Source organism: Microtus pennsylvanicus, chromosome 1 (genome assembly GCF_037038515.1).
Source record: "Microtus pennsylvanicus isolate mMicPen1 chromosome 1, mMicPen1.hap1, whole genome shotgun sequence".
NCBI lineage: Eukaryota > Metazoa > Chordata > Mammalia > Rodentia > Cricetidae > Microtus > Microtus pennsylvanicus.
In genome coordinates, this window is record NC_134579.1 from 151,196,927 (window position 1) to 151,210,705 (window position 13,779).

At 46.4% G+C, this 13,779-nt stretch overlaps 1 protein-coding gene across 5 annotated transcripts in view; it reads left to right on the forward strand.

The window, feature by feature from the left end:
• The first annotated feature begins 818 nt into the window (after positions 1-818).
• Ptprh (protein tyrosine phosphatase receptor type H) overlaps positions 819-13,779 on the forward strand; it is a 39,045-nt gene continuing 26,084 nt past the window's right edge. For 2 of the 5 annotated variants that reach the window (XM_075941933.1, XM_075941943.1), the window contains exons 1-8: positions 819-951; positions 1,681-1,714; positions 3,742-4,005; positions 5,594-5,857; positions 7,438-7,701; positions 9,282-9,545; positions 11,118-11,381; positions 12,960-13,226. In XM_075941933.1, the coding sequence (XP_075798048.1) occupies positions 901-951; positions 1,681-1,714; positions 3,742-4,005; positions 5,594-5,857; positions 7,438-7,701; positions 9,282-9,545; positions 11,118-11,381; positions 12,960-13,226 (1,672 nt within the window). In that variant the 5' untranslated portion in view covers positions 819-900. Of the gene's footprint in view, positions 952-1,680; positions 1,715-2,113; positions 2,154-3,741; positions 4,006-5,593; positions 5,858-7,437; positions 7,702-9,281; positions 9,546-11,117; positions 11,382-12,959; positions 13,227-13,779 lie in introns of those variants that run through there. The other 3 variants (XM_075941965.1, XM_075941954.1, XM_075941976.1) reach the window with 3 other exon arrangements.

Genomic DNA, 13,779 nt, shown 5'->3' on the forward strand with positions numbered 1-13,779 from the left:
GACAGCTTCCAGGCTAGTCGTTCATTTGTGTGTGTGTGTGTGTGTGTGTGTGTGTATGCGTGTACATGCATATGCGTTGATGTGTATAAATGTGTGTGAAATATGTTTGTGTACATATGGGTAAGTATACATGCATATATATGCACATGTATATGCATGCATGTGTGGATGGATGTGTGTGCCTATGTCTATGTGCGTATATGTGTGTAAATGTATGTGTTTATGTGTATATATGTGTGTGGAATATGTGTGTGTACATATGGGTATGTACTCATGCTTATGTATATATGTGGGTACCTATTTATATGTATTTGTGGCTTTAGGTGTGTAAATGTATATGTGTTTGTGTGTGTGTAGTCCTGACTTGCTTGTAATTTACAATAACCCTGCTCCAGCTTCCCCTCTCAAGTTGGGATTACAGGTGTGAGTCACCACACCTGGCTTCGGGATGGCTGTGATGTGCTCCATCACATCACAGAGAGATGACAGAGGACAGTCAGATGGACATTTGTGCCTTTGAAATCTGCATGGCGCATTCACACACAGTGGGAGCCGACCTCTGTTTGCCTAGGGGCTCTGAAGGCAGCTGAGTGGAGAAGAAGCTTTTGTGACACAAAATTGGGGGAGCTGAGCCCTGAGCATTCAGAAAGGGCCAAAGAGAAGATGCCCAGGATGTCTGTTGGTGTAGGGAATTGGGAAGGAAAGGAAGGAGGGTGAGGGACAGGGCAGAGCCCAGCTGGGCTCTCAAGCTTAAAGCTTCTACTTCCTCCTCCACCCATTCCAGTGTTAGCCTCTGGCCTCACCAATGGGCTGGCAAAAGAAAAAGTCTTAGGTTTAAAGTCCAACAGGTAGAGGTTCCAGACCTAGGATTCCTGTGTTCCCTGCGCAGTATTGGGACACATGGCCAGAGCTGGTGGGAACCTGAGGGTCTGGGGGAGCTTGGTGCTACTGGTAAGTTCTTTCATGCTCAGGACTGAGCTTGGGGCCAAGGGAGGGAGGGAGGCTTAGGAAGGGGCTAGAATCTACATTCGCAGAGATGTGGAGGAAGGGCCCTCAGCCAGAGCCTTGAAGAAGCAGGGAATGGTCTTTAACCGGAGAAGAATGAAAGCTCTGAGATCGGAGGAATATAGACAAATCTGGCCATACTGGATGTTTTAGGGTCTGGTATGACAGTGAACATGGGATCAGGCTGTTGGCACACACAGCCCAGCCCTCCTCCTCAGATTCAGAAGCCCGGAGCCTACCGGCCCTCCTCCACACCCAGAGATCCACAGTGACCAAGCTCTGACCCAGCTCCCTCTGCCCACAGTCTGTCTCCAGAGTTCATTTTTGTTTTCTTCTAGTCGTCCCTCTTGGTCCCTGGGTGCCCTCCCCCAGGGCCTCTGCTTATATTTTTCAGAAAGTGAAAGTACTCACAGTGTCTCTAGCTATTATCCGGGAAGCAACCTTGGTTCCTGCTTCCCTGAAGCTCCACCTCTGCCGTGGGTGACCAGCTTCCTAATCAACAGCACCAGTGTTGGGGTGCCCTTATCACACCCTGTCCCCACATTCCTCTCCTTGGTCAAGGTGGAAGGAAAGGTTGGGGGCAGAGATCAGGACAGTCTCGAGCAGGCTGTCAGCCCCACCTCCCCAGTCTCACCAAGCTCAGCTAACTTCTTCTTCCTACCTGGATCCCCCTAGGGCCTGTACAGCTGCGCTGTGCCCCAGGCGGCGGGTAAGTACATTCCTACCTTTAATCGTTGTCCTTGCCAGGAGAGAGATCCTTTGACTCTGATGGACCCTGGTGGGCTGAGGACTAGGGTAGTTTCTCAATTTGGGGAGGAGGGAGGTACAGGGTGGTAGGAGGGGGAAATGCCTTTCTAATCTGAAAGCCACACACGAATTATCAGCTCTAAATGGAGTGAGTAACCTGAAGGCAGAGGCCCAGACGAGCAGCTCCATCACCCTGAGGTGGGACGCCCCAAACGATACCGGCCCTGAAAACCTGATCTACTGGGTTCAGTGCCTTGGAGATAACATATATAAAATTGAAAACACCACAAGAACCACATTAACAGTAGATGGACTTGCTCCGGCTTCCTCATATGAATTTCTTGTGTGGGTAGAAATTAATGGAACCAATAGCACCATGGAGCCCATCAAAACCTCCACAGGTGAGAGGCAGACTCTCTTGTATTCTTTCTTCCTTTTGAAGGGATAAGTTTAGGGGTGACCGGAAAGCCTGGTGGTGGAGGTGCATACCTTCAATCCCAGCACTTGGGCTCAGAGCCAGGCAGATCTCTTTGCCTCTGAGGTCGGGCTGTTCTACAGAGTGAGTTTCTGAACAGTCAGAGCAACACAGAGTAACCATGCTGAGAGGGAGAAAGGGAGAGAGAGAGAGAGAGAGAGAGAGAGAGAGAGAGAGAGAGAGAGAGAGAGAGAGAGAGAACAGAAGGTGGCAGATTCCTCAATCCAACAGACCTAGGCTGAGATACAAAATGGGAATAGCAGTGAGTGGCCACATCTCAGGAGCTCACCCATCACACAAAACTTGCACCTCCCTATTGGACTTCCTACTGTTCTCAGCCATCTCAACCCATCACGGGGTCCATGACCCACATTAATGGGAGGACCAGGAGCAGGTGATTTTCCCATTGGTCTCTATTTAGAGCCCCAACGCAGAGCAATTTAAAGACAGGCAATGTGAGGAACAACTGCATTGCCTTTTGTTTTATTTTGTGACCTGGTGTGGGTATGGAGTTACCCACTGAGGTGGCTGTGTCACTGAAGACAGTGGCTTCCTCTCAGTCAGCAATCCTGGAGTGCTAAGGTCTCAAGAGGGCCTTCTCTCTTTATGGCTGAGTACTTAGGGCTTTAATCTTGTGTAGGCTTCATACCTACAAGCACAGCTGCTGGGGTTCATTTGTATTACAGCCTTCTCATCCCAAAGACAGCATTGCACATGTCGTCTTTATCTTCCTGTTCTTACATTCTGTTCACCCTTTTCCATGATGATCTCTGAGCCTTGGATGGGCTGACAGACATGTCTTCAACATCTCGGCCATCCCAAGTATCCGTCTTAACCACCATCCCTACAGACAGCAGTTCTATGACCAAGGCTGAGGAGCCATGAAGGTTGCTGGTACTAGTCCATGCACTGGCCCCCACTTGTCCCTGGAGCTCTGAGGCGTCTGCTCGTGCATATCCTGGCTCATTCTTATTTTGTTTTATTTATTTATATTTGTCTGTCTATTTCTTTATATAACTTCTATCTTCTATTTTTGATTTTGATTTTTGAGATAGAGTTTCTCTGGATAGCCTAGACTGTCTCGTAACTCATTGTGTAGACCTGGCTGGACTCAAACTGACTGCCTCCCACATGCTGGGATTAAAGGCACATGCCACCACATCCAGCCAATTTAGTACTCTGTGTGAATGTTGTGTGAGATTTGTGTGTGTGTAGCAAGAGCTTATTGTCTGCTGTCTCCCTGTGTGGCTCAGTATCTTATTTATTTATTTTACTTTATCTTAGTTTATTCATTGCTATCATATGTCTGTGTTTGTGTATGCACACTCAAGTGTGGATATGACTCCATATCCCCAGCCTGGAATTCACTATGAAGACCAGACTGTCTTTGAACTCATGAAGTCCTCCTGCCTCAGCCTCCCAAGGGATGAGATTGTATTGTAGGCTCAAGTCACAAAGGTTTAACAGATTGAGGATATGAGGAAAATGATTCTCCCTTCTACCCTTGTTTTCAGCTCCAAACCCAGTGACAAACCTGAGTGTGGAAACTCAGACAGAAAGCTCCATCACCCTGATATGGGATGAACCAGGTCATGACAAAGTTAACCTGACCTACTGGATCCAGTGGCTTGGAAAAAATGACAGCAATGGACTTACAAACACAACAAACACCAGTGTCATGGTGGATAACCTTGCTCCTGCTTCTACATATGAATTTTTCGTGTGGGTAGAAAAAAATGAAATCAGTAGCACCATGGAGACCCTCAATGCCTCCACAGGTGAGAGGCAGACTCTCTTGTATCTGTTCTTCCTTTTGAAGGGATGTGTTTATGGGGTGACCAGAGAGCCTGGTGGTGTTCGTGCACACTTTTAATCCTCCCAATTGGGTGTCAGAGCCAGGCAGATCTCTTCGACTCCAAGTCGGCCTGCTCAACAGAGTTTCTGAAAAGTCAGAGCAATACAGAGTAACCGTGGAGAGAGAGAGAGAGAGAGAGAAGAGAGAGAGAGAGAGAGAGAGAGAGAGAGAGAGAGAGAGAGAGAGAGAGAGGAGAGACAGAAGGTGGCAGATTGCACAATTCAACAGACCTAGGCTGAGATACAAAATGGGAATAGCAGTGAGTGGCCACATCTCAAGAGGTCACCCATCACACAAAACTTGCGCCTCCCTATTGGACTTCCTACTGTTCTCAGCCATCTCAACTCATCACGGGGTCCATGACCCACATAAATGGGAGGACCAGGACCAGGTGATTTTCCCGTTGGTCCCTACTTAGAGGCCCAACCTAGAACAATTTAAGACAGTTGATCTGAGGAACAACTACATTGCCTTTTGTTTTTATTTTGTGACCTGGTGTGGGTATGGAGTTACCCACTGAGGTGGCTGTGTCACTGAAGACAGTGGCTTCCTCTCAGTCAGCAATCCTGGAGTGCTAAGGTCTCAAGAGGGCCTTCTCTCTTTATGGCTGAGTACTTAGGGCTTTAATCTTGTGTAGGCTTCATACCTACAAGCACAGCTGCTGGGGTTCATTTGTATTACAGCCTTGTCATCCTAAAAACAGCATTGCACATGTCGTCTTTATCTTCCTGTTCTTACATTCTGTTCACCCTTTTCCATGATGATCTCTGAGCCTTGGATGGGCTGACAGACATTTCTTCAACATCTCGGCCATCCCAAGTATCCGTCTTAACCACCATCCCTACAGACAGCAGTTCTATGACCAAGGCTGAGGAGCCATGAAGGTCGCTGGTACTAGTCCATGCACTGGCCCCCACTTGTCCCTGGAGCTCTGTGGGCGTCTGCTCGTGCATATCCTGGCTCATTCTTATTTTGTTTTATTTATTTATATTTGTCTGTTTATTTCTTTATATAACTTCTATCTTCTATTTTTGATTTTGATTTTTGAGATAGAGTTTCTCTGGATAGCCTAGACTGTCTCGTAACTCATTGTGTAGACCTGGCTGGACTCAAACTGACTTCCTCTCACATGCTGGGATTAAAGACACATGCCACCACACCCGCTGATTTAGTACTCTGTGTGAATGTTGTGTGAGATTTGTGTGTGTGTAGCCAGAGCTTATTGTCAGCTGTCTCCCTGTGTGGCTCAGTATCTTATTTATTTATTTTACTTTATCTTAGTTTATGCATTGCTATCGTATGTCTGTGTTTGTGTATGCACACTCAAGTGTGGATATGACTCCATATCCCCAGCCTGGAATTCACTATGAAGACCAGACTGTCTTTGAACTCATGAAGTCCTCCTGCCTCAGCCTCCCCAGGGATGAGATTGTATTGTAGGCTCAAGTCACAAAGGTTTAACAGATTGAGGATATGAGGAAAATGATTCTCCCTTCTACCCTTGTTTTCAGCTCCAAACCCAGTGACAAACCTGAGTGTGGAAACTCAGACAGAAAGCTCCATCACCCTGATATGGGATGAACCAGGTCATGACACAGTTAACCTGACCTACTGGATCCAGTGGCTTGGAAAAAATGACAGCAATGGACTTACAAGCACAACAAACACCAGTGTCATGGTGGATAACCTTGCTCCTGCTTCTACATATGAATTTTTCGTGTGGGTAGAAAAAAATGAAATCAATAGCACCATGGAGACCCTCAATGCCTCCACAGGTGAGAGGCAGACTCTCTTGTATCTGTTCTTCCTTTTGAAGGGATGTGTTTATGGGGTGACCAGAGAGCCTGGTGGTGTTCGTGCACACTTTTAATCCTCACAATTGGGTGTCAGAGCCAGGCAGATCTCTTTGACTCCAAGTCGGCCTGCTCAACAGAGTTTCTGAAAAGTCAGAGCAATACAGAGTAACCGTGTCGAGAGAGAGAGAGAGAGAGAGAGAGAGAGAGAGAGAGAGAGAGAGAGAGAGAGAGAGAGGAGGGACAGAAGGTGGCAGATTCCACAATTCAACAGACCTATGCTGAGATACAGAGATGGGAATAGCAGGGAGTGGCCACATCTCAAGAAGTCACCCATCACACAAAACTTGTGCCTCCCTATTGGACTTCCTACTGTTCTCAGGCATCTCAACCCATCACGGGGTCCATGACCCACATTAATGGGAGGACCAGGACCAGGTGATTTTCCCGTTGGTCCCTACTTAGAGGCCCAACCTAGAACAATTTAAGACAGTTGATCTGAGGAACAACTGCATTGCCTTTTGTTTTTATTTTGTGACCTGGTGTGGGTATGGAGTTACCCACTGAGGTGGCTGTGTCACCGAAGACAGTGCCTTCCTCTCAGTCAGCAATCCTGGAGTGCTAAGGTCTCAAGAGGGCCTTCTCTCTTTATGGCTGAGTACTTAGGGCTTTAATCTTGTGTAGGCTTCATACCTACAAGCACAGCTGCTGGGGTTCATTTGTATTACAGCCTTGTCATCCCAAAGACAGCATTGCACATGTCGTCTTTATCTTCCTGTTCTTACATTCTGTTCACCCTTTTCCATGATGATCTCTGAGCCTTGGATGGGCTGACAGACATGTCTTCAACATCTCGGCCATCCCAAGTATCTGTCTTAACCACCATCCCTACAGACAGCAGTTCTATGACCAAGGCTGAGGAGCCATGAAGGTCGCTGGTACCAGTCCATGCACTGGCCCCAACTTGTCCCTGGAGCTCTGTGGGCGTCTGCTCGTGCATATCCTGGCTCATTCTTATTTTGTTTTATTTATTTATATTTGTCTGTCTATTTCTTTATATAACTTCTATCTTCTATTTTTGATTTTGATTTTTGAGATAGAGTTTCTCTGGATAGCCTAGACTGTCTCGTAACTCATTGTGTAGACCTGGCTGGACTCAAACTGACTGCCTCCCACGTGCTGGGATTAAAGGCACATGCCACCACATCCAGCCAATTTAGTACTCTGTGTGAATGTTGTGTGAGATTTGTGTGTGTGTAGCCAGAGCTTATTGTCTGCTGTCTCCCTGTGTGGCTCAGTATCTTATTTATTTATTTTACTTTATCTTAGTTTATTCATTGCTATCGTATGTCTGTGTTTGTGTATGCACACTCAAGTGTGGATATGACTCCATATCCCCAGCCTGGAATTCACTATGAAGACCAGACTGTCTTTGAACTCATGAAGTCCTCCTGCCTCAGCCTCCCAAGGGATGAGATTGTATTGTAGGCACAACTCACACAGGTTTCACAGGTTGAGGATATGAGGGGACAAATGATTCTCCCTTCTACCCTTGTTTTCAGCTCCAAACCCAGTGACAAACCTGAGTGTGGAAACTCAGACAGACAGCTCCATCACCCTGATATGGGATGAACCAGGTCATGACAAAGTTAACCTGACCTACTGGATCCAGTGGCTTGGAAAAAATGACAGCAATGGACTTACAAGCACAACAAACACCAGTGTCATGGTGGATAACCTTGCTCCTGCTTCTACATATGAATTTTTCGTGTGGGTAGAAAAAAATGAAATCAATAGCACCATGGAGACCCTCAACGCCTCCACAGGTGAGAGGCAGACTCTCTTGTATCTGTTCTTCCTTTTGAGGGGATGTGTTTATGGAGTGACCAGAGAGCCTGGTGGTGTTCGTGCACACTTTTAATCCTCACAATTGGGTGTCAGAGCCAGGCAAATCTCTTCGACTCCGAGGTCGGCCTGCTCAACAGAGTGAGTTTCTGAAAAGTCAGAGCAATACAGAGTAACCGTGTCGAGAGATAGAGAGATAGAGAGAGAGAGAGAGAGAGAGAGAGAGAGAGAGAGAGAGAGAGAACAGAAGGTGGCAGATTCCACAATCCAACAGACCTAGGCTGAGAATCAAAGATGGGAATAGCAGTGAGTGGCCACATCTCAAGAGGTCACCCATCACACAAAACTTGCACCTCCCTATTGGACTTCCTACTGTTCTCAGCCATCTCAACCCATCACGGGGTCCATGACCCACATTAATGGGAGGACCAGGAGCAGGTGATTTTCCCATTGGTCCCTACTTAGAGCCCCAACTCAGAGCAATTTAAAGACAGGCAATCTGAGGAACAACTGCATTGCCTTTTGTTTTTATTTTGTGACCTGGTGAGGGTATGGAGTTACCCACTGAGGTGGCTGTGTCACCGAAGACAGTGCCTTCCTCTCAGTCAGCAATCCTGGAGTGCTAAGGTCTCAAGAGGGCCTTCTCCCCTTATGGCTGAGTACTTAGGGCTTTAATCTTGTGTAGGCTTCATACCTACAAGCACAGCTGCTGAGGTTCATTTGTACTACAGCCGTGTCATCCCAAAGACAGCATTGCACATGTTGTCTTTATCTTCCTGTTCTTACATTTTGTTCATCCTTTTCCATGATGATCTCTGAGCCTTGGATGGGCTGACAGACATGTCTTCAACACCCCAGCCATCCCTGAGTCTCCGTCTTAACTACTATCCCTACAGACAGCAGTTCTATGACCAAGGCTGAGGAGCCATGAAGGTCGCTGGTACTAGTCCATGCACTGGCCCCCACTTGTCCCTGGAGCTCTGTGGGCGTCTGCTCGTGCACAACCTGGCTCATTCTTATTTTGTTTTATTTATTTATATTTGTCTGTCTATTTCTTTATATAACTTCTATCTTCTATTTTTGATTTTGATTTTTGAGATAGAGTTTCTCTGGATAGCCTAGACTGTCTCGAAACTCATTGTGTAGACCTGGCTGGACTCAAACTGACTGCCTCCCACGTGCTGGGATTAAAGGCACATGCCACCACATCCAGCCGTATTAGTACTCTTTGTGAATGTCGTGTGAGATTTGTGTGTGTGTAGCCAGAGCTTATTGTCAGCTGTCTCCCTGTGTGGCTCAGTATCTTATTTATTTATTTTACTTTATCTTAGTTTATGCATTGCTATCGTATGTCTGTGTTTGTGTATGCACACTCAAGTGTGGATATGACTCCATATCCCCAGCCTGGAATTCACTATGAAGACCAGACTGTCTTTGAACTCATGAAGTCCTCCTGCCTCAGCCTCCCCAGGGATGAGATTGTATTGTAGGCTCAAGTCACAAAGGTTTAACAGATTGAGGATATGAGGAAAATGATTCTCCCTTCTACCCTTGTTTTCAGCTCCAAACCCAGTGACAAACCTGAGTGTGGAAACTCAGACAGAAAGCTCCATCACCCTGATATGGGATGAACCAGGTCATGACACAGTTAACCTGACCTACTGGATCCAGTGGCTTGGAAAAAATGACAGCAATGGACTTACAAGCACAACAAACACCAGTGTCATGGTGGATAACCTTGCTCCTGCTTCTACATATGAATTTTTCGTGTGGGTAGAAAAAAATGAAATCAATAGCACCATGGAGACCCTCAATGCCTCCACAGGTGAGAGGCAGACTCTCTTGTATCTGTTCTTCCTTTTGAAGGGATGTGTTTATGGGGTGACCAGAGAGCCTGGTGGTGTTCTTGCACACTTTTAATCCTCCCAATTGGGTGTCAGAGCCAGGCAGATCTCTTTGACTCCAAGTCGGCCTGCTCAACAGAGTTTCTGAAAAGTCAGAGCAATACAGAGTAACCGTGTCGAGAGAGAGAGAGAGAGAGAGAGAGAGAGAGAGAGAGAGAGAGAGAGAGAGAGAGAGAGAACAGAAGGTGGCAGATTCCACAATCCAACAGACCTAGGCTGAGATACAAAGATGGGAATAGCAGGGAGTGGCCACATCTCAGGAGGTCACCCATCACACAAAACTTGCGCCTCCCTAGTGGACTTCCTACTGTTCTCAGCCATCTCAACCCATCACGGGGTCCATGACCCACATTAATGGGAGGACCAGGAGCAGGTGATTTTCCCATTGGTCCCTACTTAGAGCCCCAACTCAGAGCAATTTAAAGACAGGCAATCTGAGGAACAACTACATTGCCTTTTGTTTTTATTTTGTGACCTGGTGTGGGTATGGAGTTACCCACTGAGGTGGCTGTGTCACCGAAGACAGTGCCTTCCTCTCAGTCAGCAATCCTGGAGTGCTAAGGTCTCAAGAGGGCCTTCTCTCTTTATGGCTGAGTACTTAGGGCTTTAATCTTGTGTAGGCTTCATACCTACAAGCACAGCTGCTGGGGTTCATTTGTATTACAGCCTTCTCATCCCCAAAACAGCATTGCACATGTCGTCTTTATCTTCCTGTTCTTACATTCTGTTCACCCTTTTCCATGATGATCTCTGAGCCTTGGATGGGCTGACAGACATGTCTTCAACATCTCGGCCATCCCAAGTATCCATCTTAACCACCATCCCTACAGACAGCAGTTCTATGACCAAGGCTGAGGAGCCATGAAGGTCGCTGGTACTAGTCCATGCACTGGCCCCAACTTGTCGCTGGAGCTCTGAGGCGTTCTCTCGTGCATATCCTGGCTCATTCTTATTTTGTTTTATTTATTTATATTTGTCTGTCTATTTCTTTATATAACTTCTATCTTCTATTTTGATTTTGATTTTTGAGATAGAGTTTCTCTGGATAGCCTAGACTGTCTTGTAACTCATTGTGTAGACCTGGCTGGACTCAAACTGACTGCCTCCCACATGCTGGGATTAAAGGCACATGCCACCACATCCAGCCAATTTAGTACTCTGTGTGAATGTTGTGTGAGATTTGTGTGTGTGTAGCAAGAGCTTATTGTCAGCTGTTTTCTTGTGTGGCTCAGTATCTTATTTATTTATTTTACTTTATCTTAGTTTATTCATTGCTATCGTATGTCTGTGTTTGTGTATGCACACTCAAGTGTGGATATGACTCCATATCCCCAGCCTGGAATTCACTATGAAGACCAGACTGTCTTTGAACTCATGAAGTCCTCCTGCCTCAGCCTCCCCAGGGATGAGATTGTATTGTAGGCTCAAGTCACAAAGGTTTAACAGATTGAGGATATGAGGAAAATGATTCTCCCTTCTACCCTTGTTTTCAGCTCCAAACCCAGTGACAAACCTGAGTGTGGAAACTCAGACAGACAGCTCCATCACCCTGATATGGGATGAACCAGGTCATGACAAAGTTAACCTGACCTACTGGATCCAGTGGCTTGGAAAAAATGACATCAATGGACTTACAAGCACAACAAACACCAGTGTCATGGTGGATAACCTTGCTCCTGCTTCTACATATGAATTTTTCGTGTGGGTAGAAAAAGGTGATATCAATAGCACCATGGAGACCCTCAACGCCTCCACAGGTGAGAAGCAGACTCTCTTGTATCTGTTCTTCCTTTTGAAGGGATGTGTTTATGGGGTGACCAGAGAGCCTGGTGGTGTTCTTGCACACTTTTAATCCTCACAATTGGGTGTCAGAGCCAGGCAGAACTCTTTGACTCTGATGTTAGCCTGCTCAACAGAGTGAGTTTCTGAACAGTCAGAGCAATACAGAGTAGCTTTGTCGAGAGAGAGAGAGAGAGAGAAAGAGAGAGAGAGAGACAGAGACAGAGAGAGAGAGACAGAGACAGAGAGAAGGAGAGAGAGAGAGAACAGAAGATATCCAATTCTTCGATCCAACAGAACTAGACTGAAACACAGAAGGGAATATCTGGGAGTTACCACATCCCAAGAACTCACCCATCACACAAAACTTGAACCTCCATATGGAATTTTCAATTGTTCTCAGCCATCCCATTCCACCACGGGGTCCATGACTTTCATAAATGTGAGTACCAGGATCAGTTTATCTTCCCGCTGGTCCTATTTAGAGCCCAAACTCAGAGCAATTTAAGGACACATGATCTGAGGAACAACTGCATAGCCTTTCGTTTTTATTTTGTGACCTGGTGTGAGTAAAGCTATGTCACTGAGGTAGTGGCTTCTTCTCAATCAGCAGTTCTGGACACTAAGGTCTCAGGTGGGCTTCTTTTGATGTCTGAGTACTGAGGGCATTAATCTTATGTAGGCTTCATACTTACAAGCATAGCTGCTGGGGTTCATTTGTACTACACCCATGTCATACTCAAGACAGCATTGTACACCTCCTCTCTGTCTTTTGGTTCTTACATTCCTCTCTCTTCTGTGATAATCTCTGAGCATTGGAGGGGTTGACAGATATGTCTTCAGCATCTCGGCCATCCCCGAGTCTTTGTGCTAACCACCATCCCTACAGACAGCAGCTTCTATGACCAAGGCTGAGGAGCCGTGAATGTCGCTGGTACCAGTCCATGCACTGGCCCCCACTTGGTCCCTGGAGCTCTGTGGGCTTCTGCACGTGCACATCCTGGCTCACTATTATTTTGATGTATTTATATTTTATGTATCTACCTATCTCTCTATTTATCAATCTCTCTCTTTCTCTGGTTATTATTTTGTATTTTAGACAGAGTTTCTCTGGATAGCCTAGACTGTCTTGTAACTCATTCTGCATACCTGTCTGGACTCAAACTGACTTCCTCTCACGTGCTGGGATTAAAGACACATGCCACCACACCCGCTGATTTAGTACTCTGTGTGAATATTGTGTGAGATTTGTGTGTGTGTAGCCAGAGCTTATTGTCTGCTGTCTCCCTGTGTGGCTCAGTATCTTATTTATTTATTTTACTTTATCTTAGTTTATTCATTGCTGTCATGTATCTGTGTTTGTGTATGCACACTCAAGTGTGGATATGACTCCATATCCCCAGCCTGGAATTCACTATGAAGGCCAGACTGTCTTTGAACTCATGAAGTCCTCCTGCCTCAGCCTCCCCAGGGATGAGACTGTATTGTAGGCACAACTCACACAGGTTTCACAGATTGAAAAAATTTGGGGACAAATGATTCTCCCTTGTTTTCAGCTCCAAACCCTGTGATAAACTTGAGAGTGGAAGCTCAAACCAACAACTCCATCACCCTGAGCTGGGACGAACCAGAAGGTCATGACCCATCTAACCTTACCTACTGGATCAAGTGGCTTGGAGAAGACTACAGCAATGAACCTAAAAGCACAACAAGCACCAGTTTTGTGGTGAATAGCCTTGCTCCTGCTTCTACATATGAATTTTTCGTGTGGGTAGAAAAAAATGAAATCAATAGCACCACGGAGACCCTCAACGCCTCCACAGGTGAGAGGCAGAATCTCTTGTATTCTTTCTTTATTTTGAAGGGATGAGTTTAAGGGTGACCGGAGAGCTTGGTGGCGTTCTTGCACACTTTTAATCCTCACAATTGGGTGTCAGAGCCAGGCAGATCTCTTTGACTCTGAGGTCGGCCTGCTCAACAGAGTTGAGTTTCTGAACAGTCAGAGCAACACAGAGTAGCTTTGTCGAGCGAGCGAGAGAGAGAGAGAGAGAGAGAGAGAGAGAGAGAGAGACGGAGAGAGGGAGAGAGAGGGAGAGGGAGAGGGAGAGAGAGGGAGAGAGAGAGAGAGAGAGAGAGAGAAAAAGAGAGAGAGAGAGAGAGAGAGAGAGGACAGAGGTGGCAGATTCCACGATTCAACAGAACTCGGCTGAGACACAAAGAAGGGAATATCAAGCCGGACGGTGGTGGTGCACACCTTTAATCCCAGCACTTGGTAGGCAGAGGCAGATGGATCTTTGTGAGTTCGAGACCAGCCTGGTCTACAAGAGCTAGTTCCAGGACACGCTCCAAAAAACCACAGAGAAACCCTGTCTCGAA